General features: G+C 48.2%; 1 protein-coding gene across 1 annotated transcript in view; it reads right to left on the minus strand.

Annotated features, from left to right (window-relative positions):
* Window positions 1-25,610, minus strand: part of dysf (neuronal PAS domain protein dysfusion) — a 164,394-nt gene that overhangs the window by 115,690 nt on the left and 23,094 nt on the right. The window contains exon 2 of the mRNA XM_075698796.1: window positions 1,726-1,910. Coding sequence (XP_075554911.1) covers window positions 1,726-1,910 — 185 coding nt within the window. The remainder of the gene's footprint in view (window positions 1-1,725; window positions 1,911-25,610) is intronic.

Genomic DNA, 25,610 nt, shown 5'->3' on the forward strand with positions numbered 1-25,610 from the left:
CTCAATTACAGCTCACTAGGTTGGGTTTGCCAAGTTGGTGTTCCATTATTGAAAAAAAAAAAAACTTGAGCTCAGGAACGAATGTAGACACAAAATAAATGACACAATGAAGCGTTCATCAAGATGAGCTAAAATTAAACAAAACATGAAAGGCCTCTGTCGAACTGTGATCAGTGTAGTTCGACTCTCTGTCACGAAATGACCAGGTTGCTTGGTTTACGCATAGAGAACATTTTCGGTGACATGATATGCCTTCAGGATTTCTCGCGTAGTCCGGTCAGGGTGCCCGGACAAAATGATTGATTATGAACAAAAGATGACACCGGCACAATTGACCACGTGATGTCAGACGGACGCCTGTTGGGATCATCTTCGTCGTGCGTTGTCGCTCCAAGGGTTTCTTTTCCTTTTCAATAAGCAATTACACATTTGCAGATGCCACACACACACATACAAAAAGAAAAACAACAGCATGGTGCCACAGAATGACCAATTTGTGCAGAGTTCGCGAATTCTGTCACGCTGCTCCTCTCGTCGGACTGACCCCGGCTGCAGCCTGGCTGCGATGCCGCTGCACGCAAACGCGCAGAACACGACTGCAGGCGCGTTTTTCAACCCTTCGCATTGGGGCGAGTATATACGTCGAGTTTTTTTTCTCGCTGCCGCTGCGCTGCCCTGCTCTGTGCTTCCTCTCTCGTTCGCTGGCGCGCCGGCACATAACTCAAATCTAGTTTACGCCGCCGACCACAGCAGCAGCAGCAGCAACAAGCAGCGCCCGCGATAGTCTCGCGGTGGCAGCATCTGCGAGGAACTCCGGTTCGTGGAAGCCGTGGCGCGTCGTGTGCAAATACGTTCAGGCAGAGTATGTATACAGACGGGCTGCAATATCTTCAAGTGACGCGCTAATCTCTTCCAGTGTTGACTGGCGTCAATGCTCCCGTTTTTTTTTATTCGGAAATTCGGTGGTTGAAGGTAATTGCGAAATAAAATTTTAATAGGATGACTTATCGGCAAAGGTCCGAGTATGCTACCGGCGTATATGTAGGTGCTGCCTCTCGCCGTTGTCTGAAGTGTGTTTTTCTTTTTTTTTTCTTTCGCTTCGGCGTACCGCAATCGCTTCGTGATGCGGTGAATCTCACAGTTTATTAAACTCACCTTTCTAGTGTCACCGGTTGAATTAATGTTTCCGGACGTATCAGCCTTGTACCAGCAAACTGGGCCGCAGTCATTGCGCAACGCAGTCGACCTATGGGACTCGCGTAGTTAAACCGCTATAGTGATGTTTCGTGGCGTCACTGCCATAACGATAACCATGTATCAAGGTTAGTAGTAATCGGGAGCGGGAAGTCCTAAAAAATATTTGCATTTAACAACTGACCGAGTTACATAAATTAACAGATGGGATAAACAAACTAATACTGGCCTTCTACGCCGCACGTCGTACCAGATTTTGTTTCACTGACTTATGACTAAGCGGTGCCTCGCTATACGCTACACTTTTCAAGAGCAGATAGTTAACTTTCGTACAATACGAAACCACACACACAAACACAAAAAAGGTGCACCAGTTCTTCACACTGCAAGAAAGTCAGGACAGACGATCGTTTAGGGTAGAAGCTATAGATCTATCGCTATATATACGAGTAGGCCCCGACATGCCCAGCTGTGGCGGACAGGGTGCACACAGGGACGGACACAAATCCGCGGAGCGGACACGTGACTTACTGTGCTGGAAGTAGTTGGCCTTTCGCACGTACACGCACACGAGCGCCATGAGCTGCAGCTGCGACAACCGTTGCCGCGTCGACGACGGCAGGGGCAGCAGGTCGCGCAGGTTCGAGATCTCCGCGTTGATCAGGTCCCTGCGAAGCTTGGACGCCCCCTTGGTGGACTTGTTCGCCTCGAAGCTGCTGCAGCAGACGAAACAAAGAGGGGGGGACACCCAAGACCCGGTCAGGTTTGGTGGGTGTGTTCACAACCGATCAGACCTCTCGAGCAGAAGGCACGAGTCGGAAAATGTGGGCCGACATGCGGAAACATCGGCGAGAGTAAAAAAAAAAGAAAGGAAATAGGTTTAAATTACCGAAGAAGTGGCGATCATCGTTATCGTGATCCCACTTTCGCGGCCAACTCCGTTCTCGCCCTTTTTTTTTACTTCGCAACGCGATAAATGAGTCTCGCTTTAGACCTGTACTGCACGTGTCAAGCGAATTCGTTTAACGCCTGCAAATTGCCTCATCTCATCGTAACTCGATAACATTGCTGATATCGCGAGGAAGAAGCGAAGTTGATTGGGTTGCGAAATGCGGGGAGCGTGAAACCATTGGTATCTTTGAGTAAAACAATGCGAACCGAGAGTATGGAAAAGCATTAAAGGCTTCCGACCCCATAAACAATGACACAGGTCAGTATAATTTAAAGACTCGCGCTAGTTCATTGTTCGTGCGTGCAATTTGATAGCTCTAGTCTTCGTCGTTTTCGTTCTGACGCAGTGCACTGACTTGCCGTTCAACGCGTTCGAAAACCTTCTCATACACGGAAAGCTCGCGAAATCATCGGACGCGCAGGCAATACGGCTACGAGCACCCGATGCCCCGTTCACTGAATTTGTCGCCGAAGCGTATGAGTACTGGAAGCGGTCTGGTTCGCCTAGTCCCCCAGCAACCACTCAATATACAGTGCCTGTGAAGTCGTCTCTTAAGCGCTTCCCTAAAGTCGATGTCAAGTAGTTCCAACTAAGTTCTGTAATTCCATAACCGCGCATACGTTGTCCCTCAAACTGTATCGTCCAATCTGCCTACAAAGTTTCGTCTGGGATATTTTCGATAGAACGTGTGGGCTAATATTCGAGGAAATGCGGTGTATATATAATGTGCTACACATTTGGGGACATCGCTTCCTTGTGCAGAAAATTAATTGCTACCTTGCGTGTCTGTGTCCTCTCCATTACTCGCAGTTGTCGCTGGACGAAATGCAATTGTGACATGCCCAAGAGACCGAGCTTCAAATCCTGTTCTCGCTTGATGAATGATTACTTTGATGCATGCAGGGCATGAACGCGCTTGTTGCATTTCACCTGCCATGTTGTTATGTATTTAGGGCTATTGAACATTTTTAACTACTGACAATGTACCGGTTTCTTTCTCTCGCTTCTTTTTCTTTTCTTTTTTTTCCGCTCCGTTGATAAACGAGAACATTGTCGTGTCATGTCATTGCACGAAAAGACATCTGATACTAGACGAGTTGCTGCTGTCTTAAGAATGCTTTCGTGCTGGTGAAGATGAACTGCTCAGTAAATTTACTTTTTTATGTGGTGCGTTTGTCTTCGTGTGTGTAGGAAGCGCCCGTTTATATTAGTGATCACTGTTTTCACCACCACGCCTCACCCATCGTTCCGTGTAGCCTGCTAAGTTGTGAGCCACATAAACACAGGTAGTTTCTCGTTAAAGCAATCGCCTCTATATATAACAGGCGAAATTTGACTGGCAAATAATCACATTTCAATTGGCGCATTATTAAACCAACCCACATGTTCTTTGACTTCCATATGCCGTCACCCTACATGCTATCCCCCCCCCCCAAAAAAAAATACATATTCGGATGACGTATCATCACAAGAGAATGTTGGGAATCACAGAGGTGATCGTGTACACTGTTTTCACGCGGGCACAGCATAATGTTTTTTTTTTCCCGTCAGTGGAAGATCATATTTTATTCATTGATTAAATGAAACCTATTAAGCTTGCCTTCAAGATTTGAAGCAGTTTACCGGGAAATTGGAATTGAGACAGGTGAGTTTCTTCATAATGTGACAAACATGAACCTGCGTAAAGGTGACAAACACTTTCTTCTCCGAAGACCTACTACGCTTTATTCAGGCCCTTATCCTCAGTAGAGTCAAACACGCGATATTTTATCTCAACCTAACATCAACAGAAAACGCCCAAATAAACGAATAATTATGGAAAGAGTACCAACAAGCCCTCGGCCTTTCTCCTGGCACGGGAACAACGAAAATTCTATCCCTGGGCATCCACAACACTTGAGAAGAACTAATTGAAGCTTACCGTCAGGCGCAAATCACACGCCTCAACCTCAGTAGAACAGGCAGAACAACTCTTTGAAGATTGCAATACCCCGTGGCGCGAAAACCAACAGTGAAGAAGAACTTCTCATATCCCTACATAAGCAAATAATGGTGTCCCATGTTCTGCGTAACATGCACTCGGAATATCACTTGGACAAGAGGAAAGCACGAGTCAAAGCAATAGAAAGATGATATGGCACTCTCTCCACTGCTCGCTGGACAGATGCTGCCAGGTAACCGAATGGGGAAGGCATGGTAATCAGTGTCGTAGGACACAGACAAGAGGAACTGGTATCCGCCTGCGTCCGTACGCAGAACGCCACCGCACAGAAGAGGCCGCCATTGCCCTCGCCATCTCGGCATCGAGGCAAGATGAGGAAATGTATACTCTCATCGGTTGTCAGTCAGCATGTCGAGTCAACGCGAACGGCCATCTACATAAAGTGGCATGCGATACTCTCAACCACCTCAACGAAATACCCCGTACCGCTATAACGTGGACACCGGGACACGAAGGCGTCAGCGAAAACCATCGTGCACACACGATAGCCTGCAACTGGGCCCTGCGAGAGACGCCAGAATACACGTGTCCACGAGCACTACACACTTACTACGAAATAATACAGCACTACCGCCTTTCGAGAAGAACATGCAGTGCCGTCACTGCACCCATCCACTCACCAGAGCTGAATCCACGGTATGGAGGCGACACCAGACCAACACCTATCCTCACCTAACGCTCCTCCATGAGCTGTACCCCACCCTTTATCAACCCCTTTGTCATTTCTGTACAGAGCGAGCTACCCCATGCCACGACACATGGGCCTGCCGAAACATTCCTATTAACTCCCCCAACCGAAACGCAACGCACGAGCAGTTGGAGATGGTACTGAACAGCTCGGCATTGGAGGACCAGCGAAAGCTGACCGCCAGAAAGGTAAGTGCTGCCACCGCCGCTGGGGCCTTGGACTGAAGGCTCTAGCCGTAACGGGGATCCGCCTCTCTCCGTGCCCCATCAAAATAATGTTTTGTCTCTCTCTCTCTCTCTCTCCGGATCATAAGAGTCGCACTTCGCGTTTGTCATCGACGCTGACTGCGCAGAGTTAGGGATTACAGTAACAGTGAGCAATAATAATAATAATAATAATAATAATAATAATAATAATAATAATAATAATAATAATAATAATAATAATAATAATAATAATAAAACCCTCTTATGCTATGCATGCTGCGTCGCGAAGTGTGCCATTTAACATTACAAATGAGCTACTCACCGGAACAAGTACGTCCCCACAGAGTGTAATGACAGACACAATATAAATCTCCGGAAAAAAAGATAGCCTTTCTATACCATTGTATCATATGTGCAAACGATAATCTAGAAAACGCCTATTGGCTAACGCGATTTTACATCCCAGATCAACCGATTGACTCTGAGGCACTGAACTATACCCCTAGCGACGAGACAATCGTCTGGCTGGTACACCACACTGCTTTAAACACATGTGGATGCATAATATAACATGATATTTATTTATGTGTTCACCTGTCACTGTGCTCCGATACATGTTCAAGCAGACCTAAGCAATAAGGAACACTGCTTAGGACTACTGATGCACTCTTGATGGTGAACCTGGTGTTCTTTAACGTGCATCTAAGGACACTAGTCTTATTGTACTTCCCACGCGCCGCCATACTGTCGGGAGCCGAACTGACGCCATCATCGTCACCAGAACAATGTGATGGCTACAGAGTCACCACATCGGATCATCCAGGTGACAACCGTTCCTTAACTGGCCAACTGCGCAAAAATCTTTAGACCTCCACGATTCCTTTTGAGTGGAACGGCGAAGTTGTTCTTCCCCGAGTGACTGCTTTAGCTGTCAAGTGAGTTTTTAGTTCCGCTCTCCTAGTGACTGTTGTATTTGCGTATTCAACTTTTGGTTATACTCCAGCTAACTCGCTGAACGTTCCGCTACTTGAACGAATCCTTACTCACGTGCGTAATGCACACTGAAGGAATGCATCGCACGCCGAATTGGACTTTAAAGAGTTCCGACAGCAATATGCTGACATGACACCGCTAAGGAAAGTGCTGCCCTGCCATGGCCTCCGTAGGCAACATCCGGTTGCAGCCGGTCGAATTGCTTCCATTAGTAGTTCCTTTGTCGCGTTCCCTCTTGAACCTTTTATGAGCACGTCGCGTCCAAGACACAGACAAGAGTGAAAATGAAAAAAAAAGAAGAGAAAAAGATTGAAGAAAGACAACGAGCACGAGGCGGAACTGGCCACAGGCGAGATACGCGTATACGACTACGACGTACCACAAAAGACCCGCGAACCCGACGAAAGAATGGGCGTCTCGGAGCGACCTGGTACAAAATGGACGTCTCGCTTCCGTTGGGTTCCCTCCTCCTCTCACTTTTTTTTCCGGGGCGGGAGGGAGGTTTAGCTCCTACACTTCTTTTTGTCGTTCCGTTAAAATCCCTCTTGAACATCTCAGAGTACAACTTCCTCTCTCCTCCGAGCGATGAATTCAAAGATTCCGTCGCCTCCGAGGGGAAGAACAAAAATGTACAAAAAGAAACGATTGGCGACGACGTAACGCCGCGCACGTGACCGACGTAATGCGCGTAGTGCACGAAGCGCCAACCGTTATCACTTGGTCGTGAACAACGACAGCTCGCTATATCGTCTGCTAAGCGAGTGCGCGCCTGCGCGTACGCGTGGTAGCAAGAGCATAAACAGCCGCGGCGGTGCGAGCATTTATATGGGAAAGGGAGGCCTACCTTGTGCAGACGACACGCGAGGCGCGAACAGGCCGACACAGACGACGGCTAGGACGAATGCGGTGCATCGTTTTGTTCTGCATTTGCTCCTCGCCTCGCTTCTGAATGTCTTCTGCTACACAACTCTTCTTTTTTTTTCTTCTGCTACATTCCTATTTTGTCGTCCGTTACATTTTTCTTATTCTGCTTTTTTTTCCTGGCTCGCACATACAGGACACCGTAGCCACACTTCTGCTCGAGCGTGGAAGACCGATGCCACCATCATCCGGATCACGAACGCGTGAGCGTGCCTCTCGCCCGAGTTTAGTCATTTTTTTTCTATTCCGCCCTTTTTTTTTTCTTTCGCGCACGACGCGATAAACGTTTCCGAAACCAAAAGAAGGTGCGCTCAGCGCGCGTCGTCTGCTCGCTGCGCACGCTGTATCTTCTGCTCCTTCTTGTTCTTCTGTTCTTTCCATCGCGAGCGACGAAATGCGATTGTGTTTTCCTGTATTCAGGGTTTCTGTCCATCGTCTGCCAGATGGAGCGTGAAAAAGCTGCCGCAGTGGACTGGATTGAGGTGTGATGGTATTCCGAAACAACAGAAAGAAAAAGAAAATGCACAGCGAATCCGTCTTTCTGAAATATAATCGAAAAGTGCGCAAAGGAAAGGTTGTGAACATCAATGGTTCGATAGATACACGAAGGTTACGGTCACCGTATTGTGCGGAGGAACCGCGATCTCGCGTACGCGTGGTCTCTTGGTCATCTACGGTGCGATTTCCTTCTGAATTCAATGGAGCGGAAACGAGTGCACCGGCATATTATAAACAACAAAATACAGCACTAAAACAATATAGCTAAAGCCGGAGGAAGACAGAACACGCATGAATGGAAGGACATTAGGGTTCGAACATCACGCTCTTCCACTTTGGCACGTGGCAAGCCATCGCTCCCTTGACTTGCCCACAGAGCATACACGTTCTGCAGGCGGTGTGTACTCTGTCGTCAGCTGCTCTTATTTATCGTAAGTTTCGTCGTCTGTTCTACGGAGCAGGTTGGAAAACAGGATACGGCGGATCAATCAGCTGCACACTTCGAGGTTGAAACGAAACCAAAAGCGCGGTACGCCGAAGAAATGTTGAAAACGATCACGGAATGAAAAAAAAATAAAGATATAGAAAACTGTGGGAGGACGGCCGTGTCGGCATGTTCTGAAAGAAGAGGCGGGGTGCGGTGGGGCATCGGCGTATGGTCGCACGCCGACTCGCACCCGGACAAGGTTACGGCCGCTTGCCCGCGCACACGCTTCGGTCATTTTCTTGAATGGACGCCGCAGGTGCCCTCCGACATCCCGTCGAGAGAGGGCGCCCCGACGAGAGGTCGCGGAATGTCCGAGCGGTGGTCGGCCGTCGTCTGCTTTGCTTATCTGCAGACGGCATCTCGGTGGCGCTCGGATCATTACTCGTTTTCATTTTTTCTGCTGGCCGCCTTTTCCGTGCTGCCAACCGCTTTAGTAAAAACAGAAACACGAAGCAGGGGAGACTGTTGCTGGTGCGATCTTGCCGAAGAGTTCCGGAATACGGCTTTGAATGGAAGCTCCATTAAGCTTCCACACATGAGTTGGTGTTCCGTTCTGCGTGGTACTTCATTCGTCCTTTTATCCATCCGTCTTCAATTCTGCGTAGACTACTATAGAAGCGGTGGTTTCGATTAAACTGCAGCCGGCGACACTGCTAGAATAACAGAGTGACGTCCCACGCCGGTACATGTGCACAAGATTACACGCTGGCTCTAAAACAACTTAGACAGGTTGACTCCTGGTCCAGTTTATAAATACTTGTAAATAATAAAAATGGCTGCGGTGAGTTTATTTGTAGCTATAAGTTTGTTTATTGCACTTTCCGGCCTAAGTGAGAAGTCAGTACTCAGCGCTGCAGTGATGTATACTCATTATCACACCTGAATATCATAGCTTACATAAGTGCTGGTTTTTCATTTGTCAGAAACTTGGAGTACTTAAACGTTCTTGAATTTACCAAGTTACGCAGATGACGAATATATTACTCGTTATTTTATTACTTGTTATACATGAAAAATTCCAAAAAATCAGCTTGCCTGCTCATACACCTTTCTATCTCAGTTGAGAGAGTTCATTATATTTTAAATACCTTTCAAAACGCCCCCGCGACATTGGACTTTCTTCAGAGTTTCCTTTCACCATAACCGGAATCAGAAACTGACATATGGCGATGGCTTTGAAATAGTACTCTAGAGCTGAGCTCAGCCGACCGATATAAGCCTAAAATATTATAATCTGCTTTCATAATATAGGCACCAAAATCAAACATTAAACCCCACGTTATTGACCTCCTCTCTTCCGAGACTGCCAGAGACAGAAGTTGACAAATGCATCGAGATCACTCTATACATCGCCGGCAGCAGCGCAATAACACGTGACCTTCGGTCAAGATTCTTGGCCTCTGTACATTGCCATCCTTGGTGGAAGCGGAGCAAATGACCTCCCGGCTGCGACTCGGAAAGAGCACCAAGCGCAGGCAGCCGCTGAATGAGCAAAAAAAAAAAGGGGGGGGGAGGCAGAAAGCTGCAAGCACGGTGTACATGAAATAAAAGCTATGACGCGAAACAGTCTTGCTGAATAAAAGCAGAAAAAAAAACACGACAGGAACATCTTGGCTAAACATAAAAAGAAAGCCGCGGAGCAGACGGAAAAACACTGAGTCGGAAAAGTGCACCGCCTCGGTGATGAAAATTCCTGAGGCGGTTCATACACCACCTCAGGCAGGCGGCGGAGCGCAGAATCTCCGTACGGTATCATCAGCGACATAAAGCTACCTGCAAGAAAGAGAGGAGGTATATCATTCCCGAAACACCCCAGCCTAGAATGCGGGCATACAGCACGTACATTCTTTGTTGTTGAGCGGCAAAGCAGATGACAGTGCGCAGGGTTTTTTTCGTTCGCGTTTTTTATTATTACTTTTTTTTTACTTCTGCGGGTACGCGGTGCATGCGGAGGAAGCGGCGCTCGCAGAGGACGATCGCCGTTCGGTGCAGACGACAAGGTTTACAGATGACGTGCGCGCTGTTTTAGCAGACGAACAACGATCGGTTGGCGAGCAGTATATGGGGAGGGGGGTTTGGCTGTGAATGGCCGGCTATGGGCGAATGTTTTCGAAACGCCTGGAGTCGGGGACTCACTCCAGCGAGGGTTATGTAAGGAAGCGAAAGCGAACAGAAAGGACGCACATGTTTTCTGGTCCCCGCCGCGGCTTGCTTGTGGGCGGGGCTGCGGTTCGGTCGTTTGGGTGCCCACCATGTTATGAGCACCTATACTTACACACGCACAAACAGAAGTGGTATATACGTCTGCAAGGAGCGACGGCAGCGCTTCTGCAGACGCCTCGACTGCGGGGTTTGTCTTTTGTTCAAGCTTTTTCCATTACCGTCGGCGAACAAAAGTCGTTGGCTTCTATGCCATTCAAAAACCTTTCTGAGCCTTGCTACGAACAGGACCTTGAGAGCATGGCTCTTTTGCTTGCAGACGCTAATGCAGAACAGTGGGTGTCCTTGAACCCATATTGCTTTCAAACGACTACATGATGACGCAAGTCTTCTGTTCGCCGTGAAACAAAAAGACACGCTTCGTCAATATTGCTGCGGTTTCAAACACATACAGATATTTCGGTAAAGTAACCTGTTTTGCGTCCGCGAGTGCGGTTAGCACTTGATAGAGTAAAGAATAGAGGCGAGTGTTCTCTTGGCAAAAAAATTAAGAAAACATGTGCGCATCACAATAACCATGTATGTGGCTTTGGGAGCCATAATTAGAAATGTTAGATCTCTAACAGCGATTGATTTCTAAACGTCCAATGTTATTAGATTCCACGGATTTTGAAAATTAAGTTTTGCCTCTTTAGGTGGCATAACAGTATCCATTGCGGGAGTGAGGAATCTTTCGCAATAAATAGGATGTAAACGAACTTCACTGCTACAGACGTCTGGACAGTCGAGCTTTCACCGCAAACATGTCTAAGAGAGAGAGAGGAGAAACAGCAATGGTGTCGCAACCTTCAAGAAATGATAATAAATCTAGATGCCAGCTCCGACACTCTATATTTTCAGCAAACAAACGAAGTCCTGGATGGTCTCTTTCATTCTTTCTTTCTTTTATGCAACCAATTCGCTAGTATCCCTCTTCCAATGAAATAGATTTGTGTGGCATCGGGAAACCCACTTCCATCGCACGCGTGAGTTCTTTGACACAGTCCCGGAGATAGCCATAACAAAATAACGACCGCATAAACGGCGACGAAAAGAGACGTCTGCACCATGAGCGCCGAATGAAAGTGAAACACACCATGCAGACGATAGAATAAGACCGCGAAGCAGACGTAGCAGCAGTGAACAACAGACGAAAACAAGCAATAAGTAGCAAGCAGACGAAAACAAAGGACGAGGTCTGCAAACGCCGCCAGACGGCGCGGACAGGGCGGGTGCTTCGACTCGATAATGGATCCGCGTATAACTCCAGCTCTGGTACAGGAGGTGGTCGTTACGACTATGCCTGAACACACGGCATGTCGGCCAAGTAGTGCCTGCCTGTATCTTTCGCAACAGTCAGCGAACGGGTTTCTTTTTTTTCTCCGACCGTCCTCTACGGCAACAGCAGCAACAGCAATATACGTTCGATTTCAAAGGCCATTGTCTCAATAACGGCCCAGTACTCGTAACAACAAGAAAGGCACGTGACCATGCCGGAGGTACGGACGGATGTACTGTGGGGCTCTCGCATTGCAGCTAGGTTTAGCGGCGTCTTGCATTTCTGACGGAGTTCACAAGTCCATGCACGGCAGCCATCGAGAGCTGAGACCGAGTTAATTGTTGGTGTTTGACCACATGTATTTTCATCGTATGGCAACTTTAGCAATTTGAGAATAAACGGCTGCTATTTACTGCTCGATAATATATTTTTCTTTCTTTTATACTTATGGGTTCTTGTGGCGTGGACCTGGAAGTAATGTGGAGTTTCATACGCGAATTTTATTTGAGCGCTTAATAACATTTCTGTGAAGACATCGTTAGAGAGCCAATCCGTGTTACGAAAAAAGAGGTATAAATGTTTTTGTCTACTTTGAGTCTGAACGCCCAATCACACAGAGCTAACTTCAATCAAAGCACTCAACTTACAGTGCTATAAATGCGAAGTTTCGCGGCCTGTTCTTTGGCTAATTGTTTGACATTGGGGAGGCACACACATTACAAACGTAACACGTAACAAACGTAACAACGCACACGTAACAAAGATATCATGGCAAATCGAAAGATGATGGATGTTACATATCATGCACATAGAAAGAAAGAGAAATGCGCACACATAAACACGAGAGTGTGAAGGTCCCTGAACGCATACATGCGCGATCGAGAAAAGTTGACGCGGCCAAAGGATATCAGATTTTCAATTTACAATGTTACGCAGAAACAATCGCTTATCCAGTGCACTGCGGCGATTTGGCGACGTGGCACTGTCTATACATATAAGCTCTAAACAATCTCGGCATTCGTCCGCGCGCAAACCTCCGGAGGCGCCCTTTCCGCGTTTTCTTTCTTTCTTTCTTTTTTTAGGCTGAGTGCTCTCGATATTCTACAGAATATTCCCAGCCGGAATGGAAAGACGGAACGAAGGAAATTAGGTGCGCTAGAAAGGTCCGCGGCAAGAGTACAGAGAGAGATTCGCTTTCGGCGGCACCGCGACGCCTGGAGCTCGCAGCTGCGGCGATCGGCTATGCGGCGATGAAGCCGTCAAAGGGGCGTGCAGCTGGAACCAAAAGAGGCGCCCGCTAGGCCTCGGCGCGGACGCGGCTTCGGGCCGCCGCCGGTGCGTTTCGTGCCCACCACTGCCGACGCGTCCTCGCGAGGCGTGGACGCGCCCTCGCGCGGCATCACGCGCGCGCGCGCGCGCTTCGCGGGCCACCATGCACGCAACCGAGCGCAACCAGCAACGCTTCGTTGCCTCTTAAACGCTCTCGCGCTGTTGCGGGTCCAAAGGCGTGTTTGCAGCCAGTAAGCTACGGGCGGCCCATTGCCCGGAGCTTCGCATAATTTCACTCGAAACGGGCGGGTAATTTACGCTGTGCGAAAACGCGCGTGTTAGCTTACGCGCGCCGAAGCAAGTGTATACATCCGCGCTTAAGCTTCGTGCCGTCCTGTCGTGTAATTGTCGGAAAGGAGGCATCCCGGGGGGCCTAACTCACTTATGGCGGGGACGTGCTTTCGTGTAAAAAGACGCTTTTCTTCACCTTGGATACGTCGCTCGAGAACGGCGATAACTCCAGTTTCGAGAATTTCGTGGCCGAAATATTGTTCCCGGTTGTTGACCCGCGGTGGCCGGTGACTTCGTATCGGCCTACAGCACACAAGAGCCGCTTTCAAATTCTGCGCCCGAGGCAGATTGGTCGTCGTACAGAATGTGTATAGCTTACAGGAGAAGGAACACATGGCCTGTACTCGCAGAAAACTTTCGCCATTGCTATTCGTAAGCAAGAATTTCAGTCAACCCTGGCGCTCCACATATGATTAGCCAAGGCGACCGGCAAATGACCGGCAGTACTTACGAACGAAAAGCTTCGGGAATCGGGCATCAGATCATGATGGATAAAATTGCCGCAAGCTTCCTCCATATACGGCTTTCGGTGGTACACCGGATATTAGGGGTTAGTCGTGGATTCTCTTATCCTATGCTAATGATTGAGTTGACGAACTTGCGCAATCGATTACATCGAAAACATGCTCTCATCTTGCGCTACCCATCTTTAGAGAGAGAGAGAGAGAGAAAAAAAAAAGGCCGAAAATAGCTCCAGGAGCATTGTGCCACTACCGACATCTGTCTGCTCGACGGTAACCTTACGATGCTCACTGTAATAAGCGCTCTGGTAGTTGCAGTTCAAAACAACGCCACAATATGACGCGACGACCACTGCCGCTTCCGTTAATTTGTTTCGCGATATCATGGTGTACGACAAGCAAGAGCGCTTTATTAGCCGACTATTATTTCTCACGGAAATCAACTGATACTGAAAGGTTTTACACACGATTGCAATACTGAACCATCAAAATGGCGGTAGCGTCCAAAGGAATAGTGTGTGGGGATTACAAAGACGAGAACAAAGAAATTGAGGCCGAAATATGGTGTTCTATGCAACTGTTGTAAGGAAACATATAACAAAAAGTAACCGAGAAAAAATGCATTATTTATATTCTAGCTGACGCACTACAAGGGTGCCGAAAGTGATTTGTTGGTATGGATTACTTAATCTTCTTCGTGTAAGATGAGCCAACTGTCGTAAAGCGAAACAACGGAATATTTCTATTGCGTTAGTGGACGAAAGTAAATTCCATCTATCATTTAAGGGGCGGGGGGGTGGGGGGGGATTGTTTGAAGCGTCCCGCTTCTGTTTCCATAACTGACGAATACACCTGCACTTATCTACAGTGAATCTGAAAGCAGACTAAGCTCTTCGTGCTTGCTGATCTTGCCAGTTAAATTGGTAGCTTAACGTTGCTATGCTGAACACTTAGCAGATGCTTCATTATAACCGCCAATATTTTCAATATGACATCATACAAGCGCGACTAACTGAATTGCTAACAGCCCACTTGGTTTCGCATAACGGTATTTCTTTCGCCGTTGGCTCGGCCTTCGTAGGCTGCGTGCCGCTTCGGGTCCCTCATTTGTGCTACACGTCTCACTCATGCAGGCAACGTTCTCACTCTCGCTTCGTCGTCTGTTTACTCCGGCGTCCGCGACGAAAACGAGTTAGCAAGCAGACGTACGTCGGGAAAAAAAAAGAAGAAAGCATGGCGCGAAAGTGAGTGGACGGAAGGACTACATTGGGAGGGACGCTCGTACAACGCACATATGCGTCAACGCTTTGAGCGATTTACGCGACAACGCCATCTGGCGACGACCGCAGCGGCTGTCGGAAAAGCAGGCGGCGGCGGCGGCGCGAATATGGACGCCGCCTGGCGCGCAACGGGCGCGTGTTAAGCACGTTGTGGCCTGGGATGAGAGCGCGAGAAGCAAGAGAACGGTCACGTGCGCGCGCAGCCGCAAAAGGGTCGCGCTGCGCACATGCGTCAGGCTCCGCGGCGACGTCTTTGTTGTGACGTCAAACGCTTGAGCGATTATGACGTAGTACGCGGGCGTCGGAAGAAACGATGGGGAAGGGAGGGAGAAAAAAATAGTTACGCTGAAGCTATTCCGCTCCGCTCTAGCGCGCATCGAGCGCGCGTACGTTCGCTCGTTGTGTGGTGCATGCATTACTCCCCTTTGACTCTGTTTTTTCTTGCACGAGTTGCTCAACGTTTACAGTTGGGGTGCAAATTCTAGCTTCCGGAGGAGTTTTGTTGCTCCCGCAGTTGGTCACTTTACAATATGCACCAGTCTCGGACGTGAAAGCATCCCCAGAGTAACATGAGAGTACTGTTATACATGTCGGTAGCGCATATGCAAGTACCACAGGGAATGTGGCTCAGCGCTTAATGTGCAAGCGTTGCCTTGCGCTCTTAGAGCAGTGCGACTTGCTCCTTTGGTAACTTACGTGGTGCTTACTATCAGTCACAAAAGAATACATAACTTCTTGGCTCGACTCATACACGGAATAAACGGTCCCCACGTATGGCACTTCCTTTCGTGAACAAATCTACTACAATTTCATAGCAGGCCGGAGCCTTAATCCGATATGATTTCCTACATCGACAACCAGAAGCTGCGAGAGGCTGTTGATTAAGTGAGCACTCTTCGGAATGCTCGCACACCGCACTCCTCGCTTACTTGCATACCACGTTCTAGCCACGCGCAGCTCAGTACACGCAGTAAGAGTAGAGGTCGGGCATGTCAAGAGGGGTAGCTGGCCAATACCGTCGTCCGACTCATACACGCTAAGGACGATCTTGAAGGGAGCAACTTGTTCTCATCGAGAACGAGGAGTACAGGGTATATATACAATATCTACATGAAGAGTGGAGAACGTTGCATATCATCAATCTAGAATGACTGCAGTGGAGCACTCTGAAGCACTCCGAAGCACTCAGAATACCCTTTTCCAGGAGTTTTCTCGCTTCTATTGGTGGGTGAAGGTGACAGTGAACCGACAAACAATACTTGGTCCGCCAAACGTGTCTCGCCATGCGGTCGCCGCAGGTCCGTCCGAGGGTGAGGCATTGTTAGTTTCACGAAGCGGTTCATAACAGTGGGGCAAGCGAGGCAAGAAGGCTTACGATGACCGATCGTAACTACGTGCAGCGTTCTTCAATTTTGCCGCAATGTATTTAAAAGCTCGGCCCATGGCTTAGTGAGCAGTATTTGTACATGGAAAAGTATTGTATGTGTAACTACTCGCATTTGCTTGCCGCATGAGGCAGCGACACCTCTGGGTATCTTCAAAAGGCTCAGCCTTAGGAATGAACTTTCAAACATATAAACTGATGACCGAGCCTCTTACGTTGTGTCCGATCGCGATAACTCATCGATGGCATTAGTCATCTAAGGAATGCTGGTATATGGTCATGATGAAATCAATAAAAAACAAATTGCGAGCCTTTCGCGAAAACTGTAACCACCAGAACGCTAACTAGTGCCAGGCTGCCCTATCGAACTCCCAGTCAGCCTTAGCAACGAGCAAGATCAGCGTCACTTGGCGATAGGACACATGACGTCACTGCGCCTAACGCGTTGCAGCGGTTCGACAGCGCAGGTTGTAGCAATACGAGGCACACAGACACGCGGATTGCCTACAGACGAGCGCGCAGAGTCAGATCACTTTCAACTGTCTGCGCACACAGCGTGAGATTCTCGAGCCACAAAAGGAGCCGCTCGTACTCCGTAACCTTTGACCTCAAAGCAGCCACCCAACTACCACTCCTCCCTTTGCGCATCTCGCACTATACGCAAGATCTGCTAAGGGGGGGGGGGGGGGGCGCTGAAGTTCTGTGCAGTACAGCGTAGACCAAGCAACGTGAAAAACAGCATAGTGTTTCTTGCAAAAATTGCTAGTGTCTACGGGAGCTGTAGCTATCACGGTCCACCCTGCATGACAATAGCGACCAGTCAAATGAATTTGCATAAAACTTACCCCGGGGCTCTCAAATGACTTTGTGAATTTGCTAATTGATAATTTTGAGCGAGATATTGCGTTCCAAATAAACCTGTTCGTAACCAGTATGTATGTGCACAGAAGCTATCACCTTTGTGGATATGAAAAAAAAACAAAAGAGATGCCGCGTAAATTTGAAAAGATAAGGCATAAAAGTAGCCCCACAAGAGCGTCTGAAGCAACAAGCATGGATTAACGAGACCCATCACTCATCTGGTAGCTTAACAACCTACGCCAGAGCTTCCACTGGCCATTTGCGCAGAAAACTCTACCAGGTAAAGGAGTGTGCACACACCATAACCCACTACCGCAGTGACATATCATCAGAACGGCAAGTTGGGCCAGTTGGTTGGGATTCATGGTAAGGGTTGTAACAGCGCACTCAAGACAAGGACAACAGAAGGAATAAAACGACGACACAGCGCTGACTCTCAACTGATTTTTCAGTTGAGAGTCAACGCTGTGTCGTCGTTTTATTCCATCTGTTGCCCTGGTTTTGGGTACGCTGTTACAACCCTTATCATGAGTGACGTATCATTTCGACGCATGTGCGCATGGGGAAATAAAGAGGGTCGAAAAGGGCGCCGATGTGGGCCTTTTCGTACGTCTCCACTGTCGCTGCGGAATGTTTTCGCAGACGGTTGTAACGTGGTACATACTGCAGTGTGACTGCACTGTATACACAGCTTTGGCTTTGCCTTCTTTCAGTGAAGCTTTTGCTTTTCTTTTTCTCTTCCGTGACAAATCCACACGTTACGAAGGCAAGCCGCGGGAGCCGTCTGTCTAGAGCTTCGCCCTCTTGCGGCTGTCTTCTGCACAGTCAGCGGGCCGCGAGCAGCCTTCTCGTTTCTTTCTGGCTGTCGTCTGCAAAGTCAGCGGGAGAAGCAGACGACGCGTTCCCCTCCTCCCCCGATGACCACGTCCCTATCCGCAGTGCGACCGTTTAGAGCCGAGTCCGTGTACCTGTATACATTTGTATGCGCCTTCACTGTAAGCGAGCTGATCGCCAAATTGAATGTTTTTTTTTACGCGTTTGGTAGCGGCGACTTCGGAAAGAGAAAAGAGAGGAGAGAAAGAGGGTAGGATGGGGGGAAGGGGGAGCCACTGATCCCTCTGGAAGTCGCGCGATCACACACCACCGCCTGTTCCCTCTGCCGTTCCTCCCGGTGTGCACCTCAAGCGGTCTCTCCATAGGGTTCCGCAGCGATCTATACCGCTGCTACGGCGCAGCTGTTGAATATGAATGAGAGCCGAAAGACTGCGCAGCGACGGCGCGAAAAAAAGGACTGGGACTGCAGATAAGAAGCATAGAAAGACACAGAGGGCGTCGCAGCAGACCCTGCAGCGAAGAGACGGCCTGCTGCCGTGGGGCGTCTTTTATGGACGCCATACGTCTTTCAGGCCAAAAACGAGCAACCGCGGGCTGCAGGCCAGGCCACGCGTACGCGCGTAGACGCACGCACAGACACCGCTGTTAGGGTGCACCCTTGCGTTCTGCGTACATGTGACTGCGCAGAGCTTGGAGACTGCAGGCTTTGTAGCGGGCGGCCGCGATCAATTCGACTTGTTCGCGAGATTACCACATGGCTCGCCGATCCCTCGGCGTGGTGGCGGCTTGCGAGTCGCCTGTGCAAACACAATTATTACCAGCGATCGTCTGCAACGATACGATGCGAGAGAGAGAGAGAGAGAGAGAGAGAGAGAGAGAGAGAGAGAGAGAGAGGAGGGAGAAAGCGATGTCGGCAGGGGTCGCCTGCGACGTTGCGCACTGGCACGAGTAGCTTAGACTTAATACGGCGCAGCGACAAAAAGAAAAAAAGAAAGAAGCGCTGCGGAGTAGACAGTGCAGCATATATTTAGAAGTGCGGCTGTGGTGTGTGTTTGGAAACGGTCAAGCTGTTCCCTCCCTTCTCTCATTGCTTTTATCATGCTTGTACCTGAGGATGGTATCATGAAGTAATGACGAATTGATCGGCTTACCTAATATGATTGGAAATTGGGTGGAAACATGTACAGTGAAAGAATAGCGCCTCCGAAAATATGCGTAAGCATTGTGCCGCTTGCTCATCCACACGCAGCCGGGTGTAATTATCAATGTTGTGAAACTTGATCCGACCAGTATAAACCCCTGTCGGTCTCTATAACCTTATCGGACTAGTTCCGGCCTTTACCACCAATTATCAGTTGTTATCAACTTTATCGGAGTAGATCCGAGACTTATCAACCTTATCGCAATCGATGCGATCCTTACGTACCAGCCTTACCAGACATGATCCCATCGTTATAAACTCTTATCGGTCTTTATCACCCTTATCAGACTTGATTCTACCCTTATCAATACCTTATCGGTGCTTCCTAACCTTATCAGAATTGCTGCGACCATTATAAGCCCTTATCGCTCGTTAGCACCATATCCATTTGCGTTGTACCATTATCAACCGTGATGAGAGACATATAACCTCTCATCACTGCTTATCATCCTTATGAAGTAAATTACTTATTTGCGTTTTGCGATGTGAAGCGCATGAGCCCTCGGAGATCGCTCGCACTGCGGAACGCCCCAAAGGAAGGCCCATCCCGCGACCACCGAAAAGCTTCGGGAGTGTGCGGCGTGTTTGGCAATAAATTTTCGCAAAATCGGAATTTGCCTGATCTCTACAATGATCCAAGTCACAGTTACATGTGGCCCTAGAGATTGAGTTTATTCGACCATCACCAAATATTTCAACGAAGCCGGGATAGAAACTGTTCTGCTTTGAAAATACTGTAGCATTTTCTTACGCAGTGAAAGCGTCACTACTCACGCGATATGGGACGGACGGACAGACGATTTTTCTAGGCTGGTCGATATAGAAATCCTCACGCGTTTAAAATTTATTTGGGGTGCTTGCCGTGTGCAAGCCGCGCAATGTGTAATGGGTATGTCGTATATTACCGGGTGTTTCAGCGAAGACTTCAAAAAAAGAAATTTTTAATTGCCTGTGGCAGGTAGCACAATTCTAGTCAGTGAGCTGATCTACTCGAAGAGGCGGACATTACTTGCACAAGAAGTGAAATGCATATTAATCTAATTAACCGAAATTCACTAATTATGTTTCTAACAAATTACCTTATGGCACAAGTCAGTTTGAGGTTAGGGAGTTGGCCAATAACCGGAAACGAAGGACGCAGGTGGGTTCCGCGAAGTGGGGACGCGGAAAACACCCACGCGTGGAAAGACATCGGTTAAGTGGCTGCGCCGTAGAAGAGCACTAGATCTGCACCCTAGCTCGGAACAAAAGGGTAGACGGTCCGAGCTGAAGGGGAGCGTTCGGGGAGACGGGCTTGAAGATGAAAGGTAGGGGGTGCTTGAGGTCACCGATAATGCCCATGCGCTTCCCACGTGTCCCGTCGACCGTCTCGGTGACGGAAAATTGGCCGACGGGACACTGCCCAGCCGGTTCAATTGAGTGTCAATGTTTGGCATCCGCGCGCGCCTACTGAGAGCGCCTGTGAAAACGGTGGTAGCTTTACCACCACGTAGCCGGCTACGGCCGATGGATGCTTTTGTGTGTGATCGCCATCGGGTCCCAATTATGGTGTTTGGACTTCAAGCGAACTGGCCCACAGCTGCACGGGAGACAGATTGTTCTCAGTACTGGCAGAGCAGCCCACTGTCCGGCAGACACGCGGTCAATCGGCCGTGGTTTCATGGAAGCATTCTCGCAGCTTTCGTGGCGGCCGCTTGCAGGTGAAAAGGGGAGGACATCAAGGGCCGATACTCGCAGCCTAACGTAGGGGAGAGGGAGATGACAATGTGTCTTTGAAAAATCCTATCCCCTGGAGTGTTGTAAAGAGTGCCACTGTTTCCACCAGTGTCGTGTGCGGCACGAAGGTGGCTGTGCTATTAGTTACAATGATGTGAAATCGCATGTGTGATTGGCTGGTTTGCGACTCCTTTGTGCGACTGAGGGCTTAAAAAGTCATGTTTTGGTTGTGTGGGAGCGAGCGGAGTTTCGCGCTTGGACTCGGACGGACGCTTCGGCGTTTCAATAAAGCGTCTCTTAATCGGACAACGGCTCTTCCTTCGCGCTGCCACCGTACACTCGAATCATCGAGGGGCGCGGTCTTCGGACCTTAAACACCTTCCCTCCTTAACTAGTGTAAAGCTACTAAATGAGAAAGGGAAAGAAAATTAAGTGCACATATTGCAATTTACAGGTTCTATCCGCGGAGTTCGCAAGGCGGATCCACTTGGAACGAATTCTCAGGATGATATCAGTTTCGAAACAAAAATTCGCGAACTTTGCGGAGAATCGCATAGGTGTTCCCCTTACTTTTGTGCTTCAGTGCATGAAACAACACGACGTATTGTTAAAAAAGAAAGTAGAACGACATTGCATTTTTAACGCTAGTTTGACGGCGCATATCTCGTAAATGGTGCCATTCACACAATTAAGTTCAAGTAGATATGCCTTCCAGTCTGAACCACTAGAATTTGTAAATAACAGTACGCGCCACAGGGCAATAAGGTAAAACATAACTAGTGAATTTTTGTTAATAAGTCGATGATGCATTTCACTTTATTGTGCAAGCAATGTCCGCCAATTCAAGTAGGCGATCTCATGGGCTAGAATTGTGCTGTCACAGGCAATTAAATAAAGAAAATTTGAAAGTATTAGCTGAAACACCCTGTATAATTTAGAACTCTGCAATAATTTCACCATCTCCGGTTTTTTTTTTTTTTTAACGTGCACCGAAAGCATGGTACACGATCGCTTTCTTTTTTCATTGCCCCTCTGTCGGAATGCGGTCACCGTTGAAGGGGTCGAACCCGCGACCTCGTTCTCAGCCGTGCAGCGCAGGAGCGATCGAGCTGCTGCGACGGTTAAAATGTGCAGTTCATGTCGCTGGCTTCTGCGCGACGTTACACTGTCGATGGCAATAGACAAGAAGAACGATGATGACAGCTAAAGTGATACATTTCGTCCGTTTAGCGCTTCGCTACAAAACGTGGGGCAGTCACGTGACAAAAAAGACAAGGTACAAAATAAAACATAAATGCAAGAACTGCATCGATGGAGGGTCTGATTGCTTGCTTACGTGCAACGTGGCGCTACACGCGACCTCACGCGAGAAGGGAAATATGTGCGAAGTTTAGTGACGAATATTACACGCATACGTAATCTCTGGTACGGATGTTGAGTGTGTATTGTCGCTGCAATGCATCTTTTTTTTTTTTGAATCAATGCTACCTTCCGACCGAAAGAAATGAAATAAAGGAAATAAATTATCCGAGCCCGAAGAAACCGCAGGCCTCTTGCCGTTACTTAGGGTAAACAGCTACAGGTACATATAAAATTATCTATATTTTCACAAACGCTGCCTCAGTGCCATTCTGCCAAAAACTCCTCCTGAAGGGTGTCGAGTTCAAAAGCAACAAGTGCGCCTGCTTAAGGGGGCGCTGCTCCAGCGACAAAATATTGATATTTTGGCCGATGCTGAGCAAGCATCTGCCGCAACGTACCGTATGAGTATTTTCCACGACATGCCTCAATTGAAATTTTGTCACGCGCTTCGTCAGGAGTCGTCTTCGTCTGACGTGACAGCGGGGCCGCCTTTTCTGAGCTCCCGGCGCAGTCGGTTGCGATGTTAACTGGACTGCGAGTTAACATTCGACGATGAATCACTAAAACTTTTATTTAGAAAAGGGGTGGCTCTATGGCCAGGTTAACGTGCTAGGGATTCTTGGGCGGGTTTACTGAAGCAGTCGCACGACAATTATATCGGATTGGGTGCAATATTGAAGTAGAAACAAACATTGGGGGATCATTAGAATGTGCAGTGCCTTCAAATTTGCCTTTTATATATACCAAGCATGTCGACCTCTCCTTACGACTACGCAATGTTCCTGCATTGGTGCTACGCTTAAAGCCTTTCTTACAAGAAATATGCCTAGTTAAAGAAAAGACATCGTATATATCTACACAGATGCATGCACGATTAGGGAAGTTTTGCGCACACAGAGCAAGAAAGTCGACAGCAACAAACAGAACCACAAATTGTTTTGAACACTATAAAAAACTGCCAGTTCAGTAGGTCTGCTACGTTGTGCGTTTGAAATATCCAGTATTGACACTTAGAGCGTTTCAGATGTGGCTTAGGAATGGCACCAAAATTCCACCGTAATCGCCAACCGTATAGCGATCGCAGGAGGAATGTTTTTTTCACGCGCGCAGAACATAGGTTCGCGTTTCGCGCGTTATCACCATCACTTCCAAGAGTAGAACTTTTCGCTCGCTGCCTGCGAGCTTTAGTTTGACGTTCCCCGCAAGCACGCGCACCAAGGCCCCAAGTGAAATTCGGCGCGCTCGATATAGTGAAAAAATTTGCAAAGAGTTACATAGTGGTACAGTGGCACTACATGCTCGACCAATGCAATGCAGCGAGGAAGTAAAGTGAGACATTGTACGGCTGTACAAGGAGAAAACAAATATATTTCCGATTCCGTGGTTTTTAGACGTTTGCTGTGTACTGCACATGTTCTAGGACATCTCTAAAAAAAAGACACTCCATGTGTGTCTAGCTCATGTGTATAGCGTTCTTGTGCATTTCTTGCTAAAATTTCCTATTCCACATTTTTAACAAGGCAGCAAAATTGGCGCCAGCTAGAACTTGCTATACTAGTTGCAGGCTATTAGAAGTTGCTATTCTTTTTTGTGCACACTAGATTTAGCCGGCTGTTCCAGAGCGTTAAACTTCAAGTGTTCAGGGTCCTCTGTATTATGCATATATGGAGGAAGGAAGTTTAAACCATCCTTATATGCGCATTCATTCAACTAATTTCGCCATCAGGGAAATTTATCGTGACACAACGCAAAGCCCCATAGTGACGTAGCTTACTGCATGAGGCATATCCTTTGTAAACTGCATGGAGCTAACAAATGCTGAGATCTTACAGTAGGCTGGCGAAAACAAGCAACGACTGACGTTTTCTTTTCCTCGCGTCGACGTTAACCTTACGGCATGACAATGTGTCAAGATCTACGCCCCTGAATGCAAAATTAGCTAACTGAGTGTCAAATTAATTTATGGCTCGCCAGGAAGATCAAAGTGAAATTATCTTCAAATACGATTGAATTTACGTTTCGACTATAAACATACGTCATAACAGCTTTCGTAAAAAAAAGGTAATTTAAAAGCTTGTGTTAGTTATGCGTTTCATGACTGGAAAGGCTCACAAAAACTGAGTCCGTTAAAGAAATAAACTATAAGTGCGCAAGCGGGCTTTACGTAGCTGGCATCGTGTCCTTATTTAAATTACAGTTAGTTGAACTTGGAATAGCCTGTATAAATATAAAAAAATATATACAATCAGGGGTGCCAATTAGTAAAATTACATCCAACCATAACTATATGCCGTTTGACCATAGATATATATGGGTAATCTGCGAGGAGAATGGAACAAGCAACAACAACACTTCGTGAACGGACACTGCGTGCCGACATACCTACTTTAGCTTCCTCTCGTCATTTTTTCTTCCGCTCAAAGAGCTCGAGAGACTGGCTGTGATTGTTCAATATGCGGATATCTTAACGGGAAAGCCATTGCGCGGAATTATGTTTAGAAAAATTGGGACAGACAACCTTATCGACCAACAGCGACTGGGCATTCACTCCCCGTTCATACGTTCACTCACACCTTTCGTCGGTCTCCTTGCTATAAGCTCTATCTCAATTCCGTGAAATGCGCGTGCGCCTACCATACGTGTGCAGCGTGTACTCGTGAGCGAGTATACGCTGACCTATATTCGAAAGAAGCGAGACGCGTCAAAGCACGACGAGTGTGACACGGTCCGCGACGTCCGAATACAAGGCGCCTAGCATCGGCCGCCGATGAGGCCTGGCGGGAAGCAATGGCGCAGCTGCCGCCGCTCGCCGTTAAGAGAGAGAGAGAGAGAGAGAGACCACATCGGCTGCGGCTGGATACGCGGCCGATTGCCGTAACCGACGTTGGCCGCACTCTCGAAAGGAAGAGGGCCGATTTACGAGCCGATGGCCACCTTTCGCGCGGTCCGCGTCGCGCGCACTGACAGCTCTATCGGCGAGCGCGCGTGGCAGGCCATGCGATGCCCATATGGGCGCAGCCGGCCACGGAAGGCCACGCGTGTGGAACCTGCCGTTGCTGCCGCATTCGCAAACATGACGCCGCTCGCCATGCGAGCGTAAATTCGAGCGCGACCGATTCCGAAACTATGTCCCGATGCATTGATGAATATTTCGCTTTCACTCTCACGCTGCGAGAGCAGATTCGCTCAGATTCCAAAACGCACGCTTCAGGCTACGGCATGCTCAGAAACAGTGTCAAGAGCGACAGCACGTCGCGCACCGATGACATTGAGCGTGACACGCGCTCTGGAGGTTGGTTTCCTCTCCGCGTTTCAATCGATCCCATCGGTATGTTAAGAGACGCAAGCGGCAGCGGTACCTGTCTCTATAATCAGCATAGCATATGACCATATCATGATTTCATTGTACTGCTCGGGCTGTTTCGATTGACTGTTCAGGATGACTCAGTTGGCAATGTAACATATTCTACAG

The sequence above is a fragment of the Dermacentor variabilis genome, chromosome 7, assembly GCF_050947875.1.
Source record: "Dermacentor variabilis isolate Ectoservices chromosome 7, ASM5094787v1, whole genome shotgun sequence".
NCBI lineage: Eukaryota > Metazoa > Arthropoda > Arachnida > Ixodida > Ixodidae > Dermacentor > Dermacentor variabilis.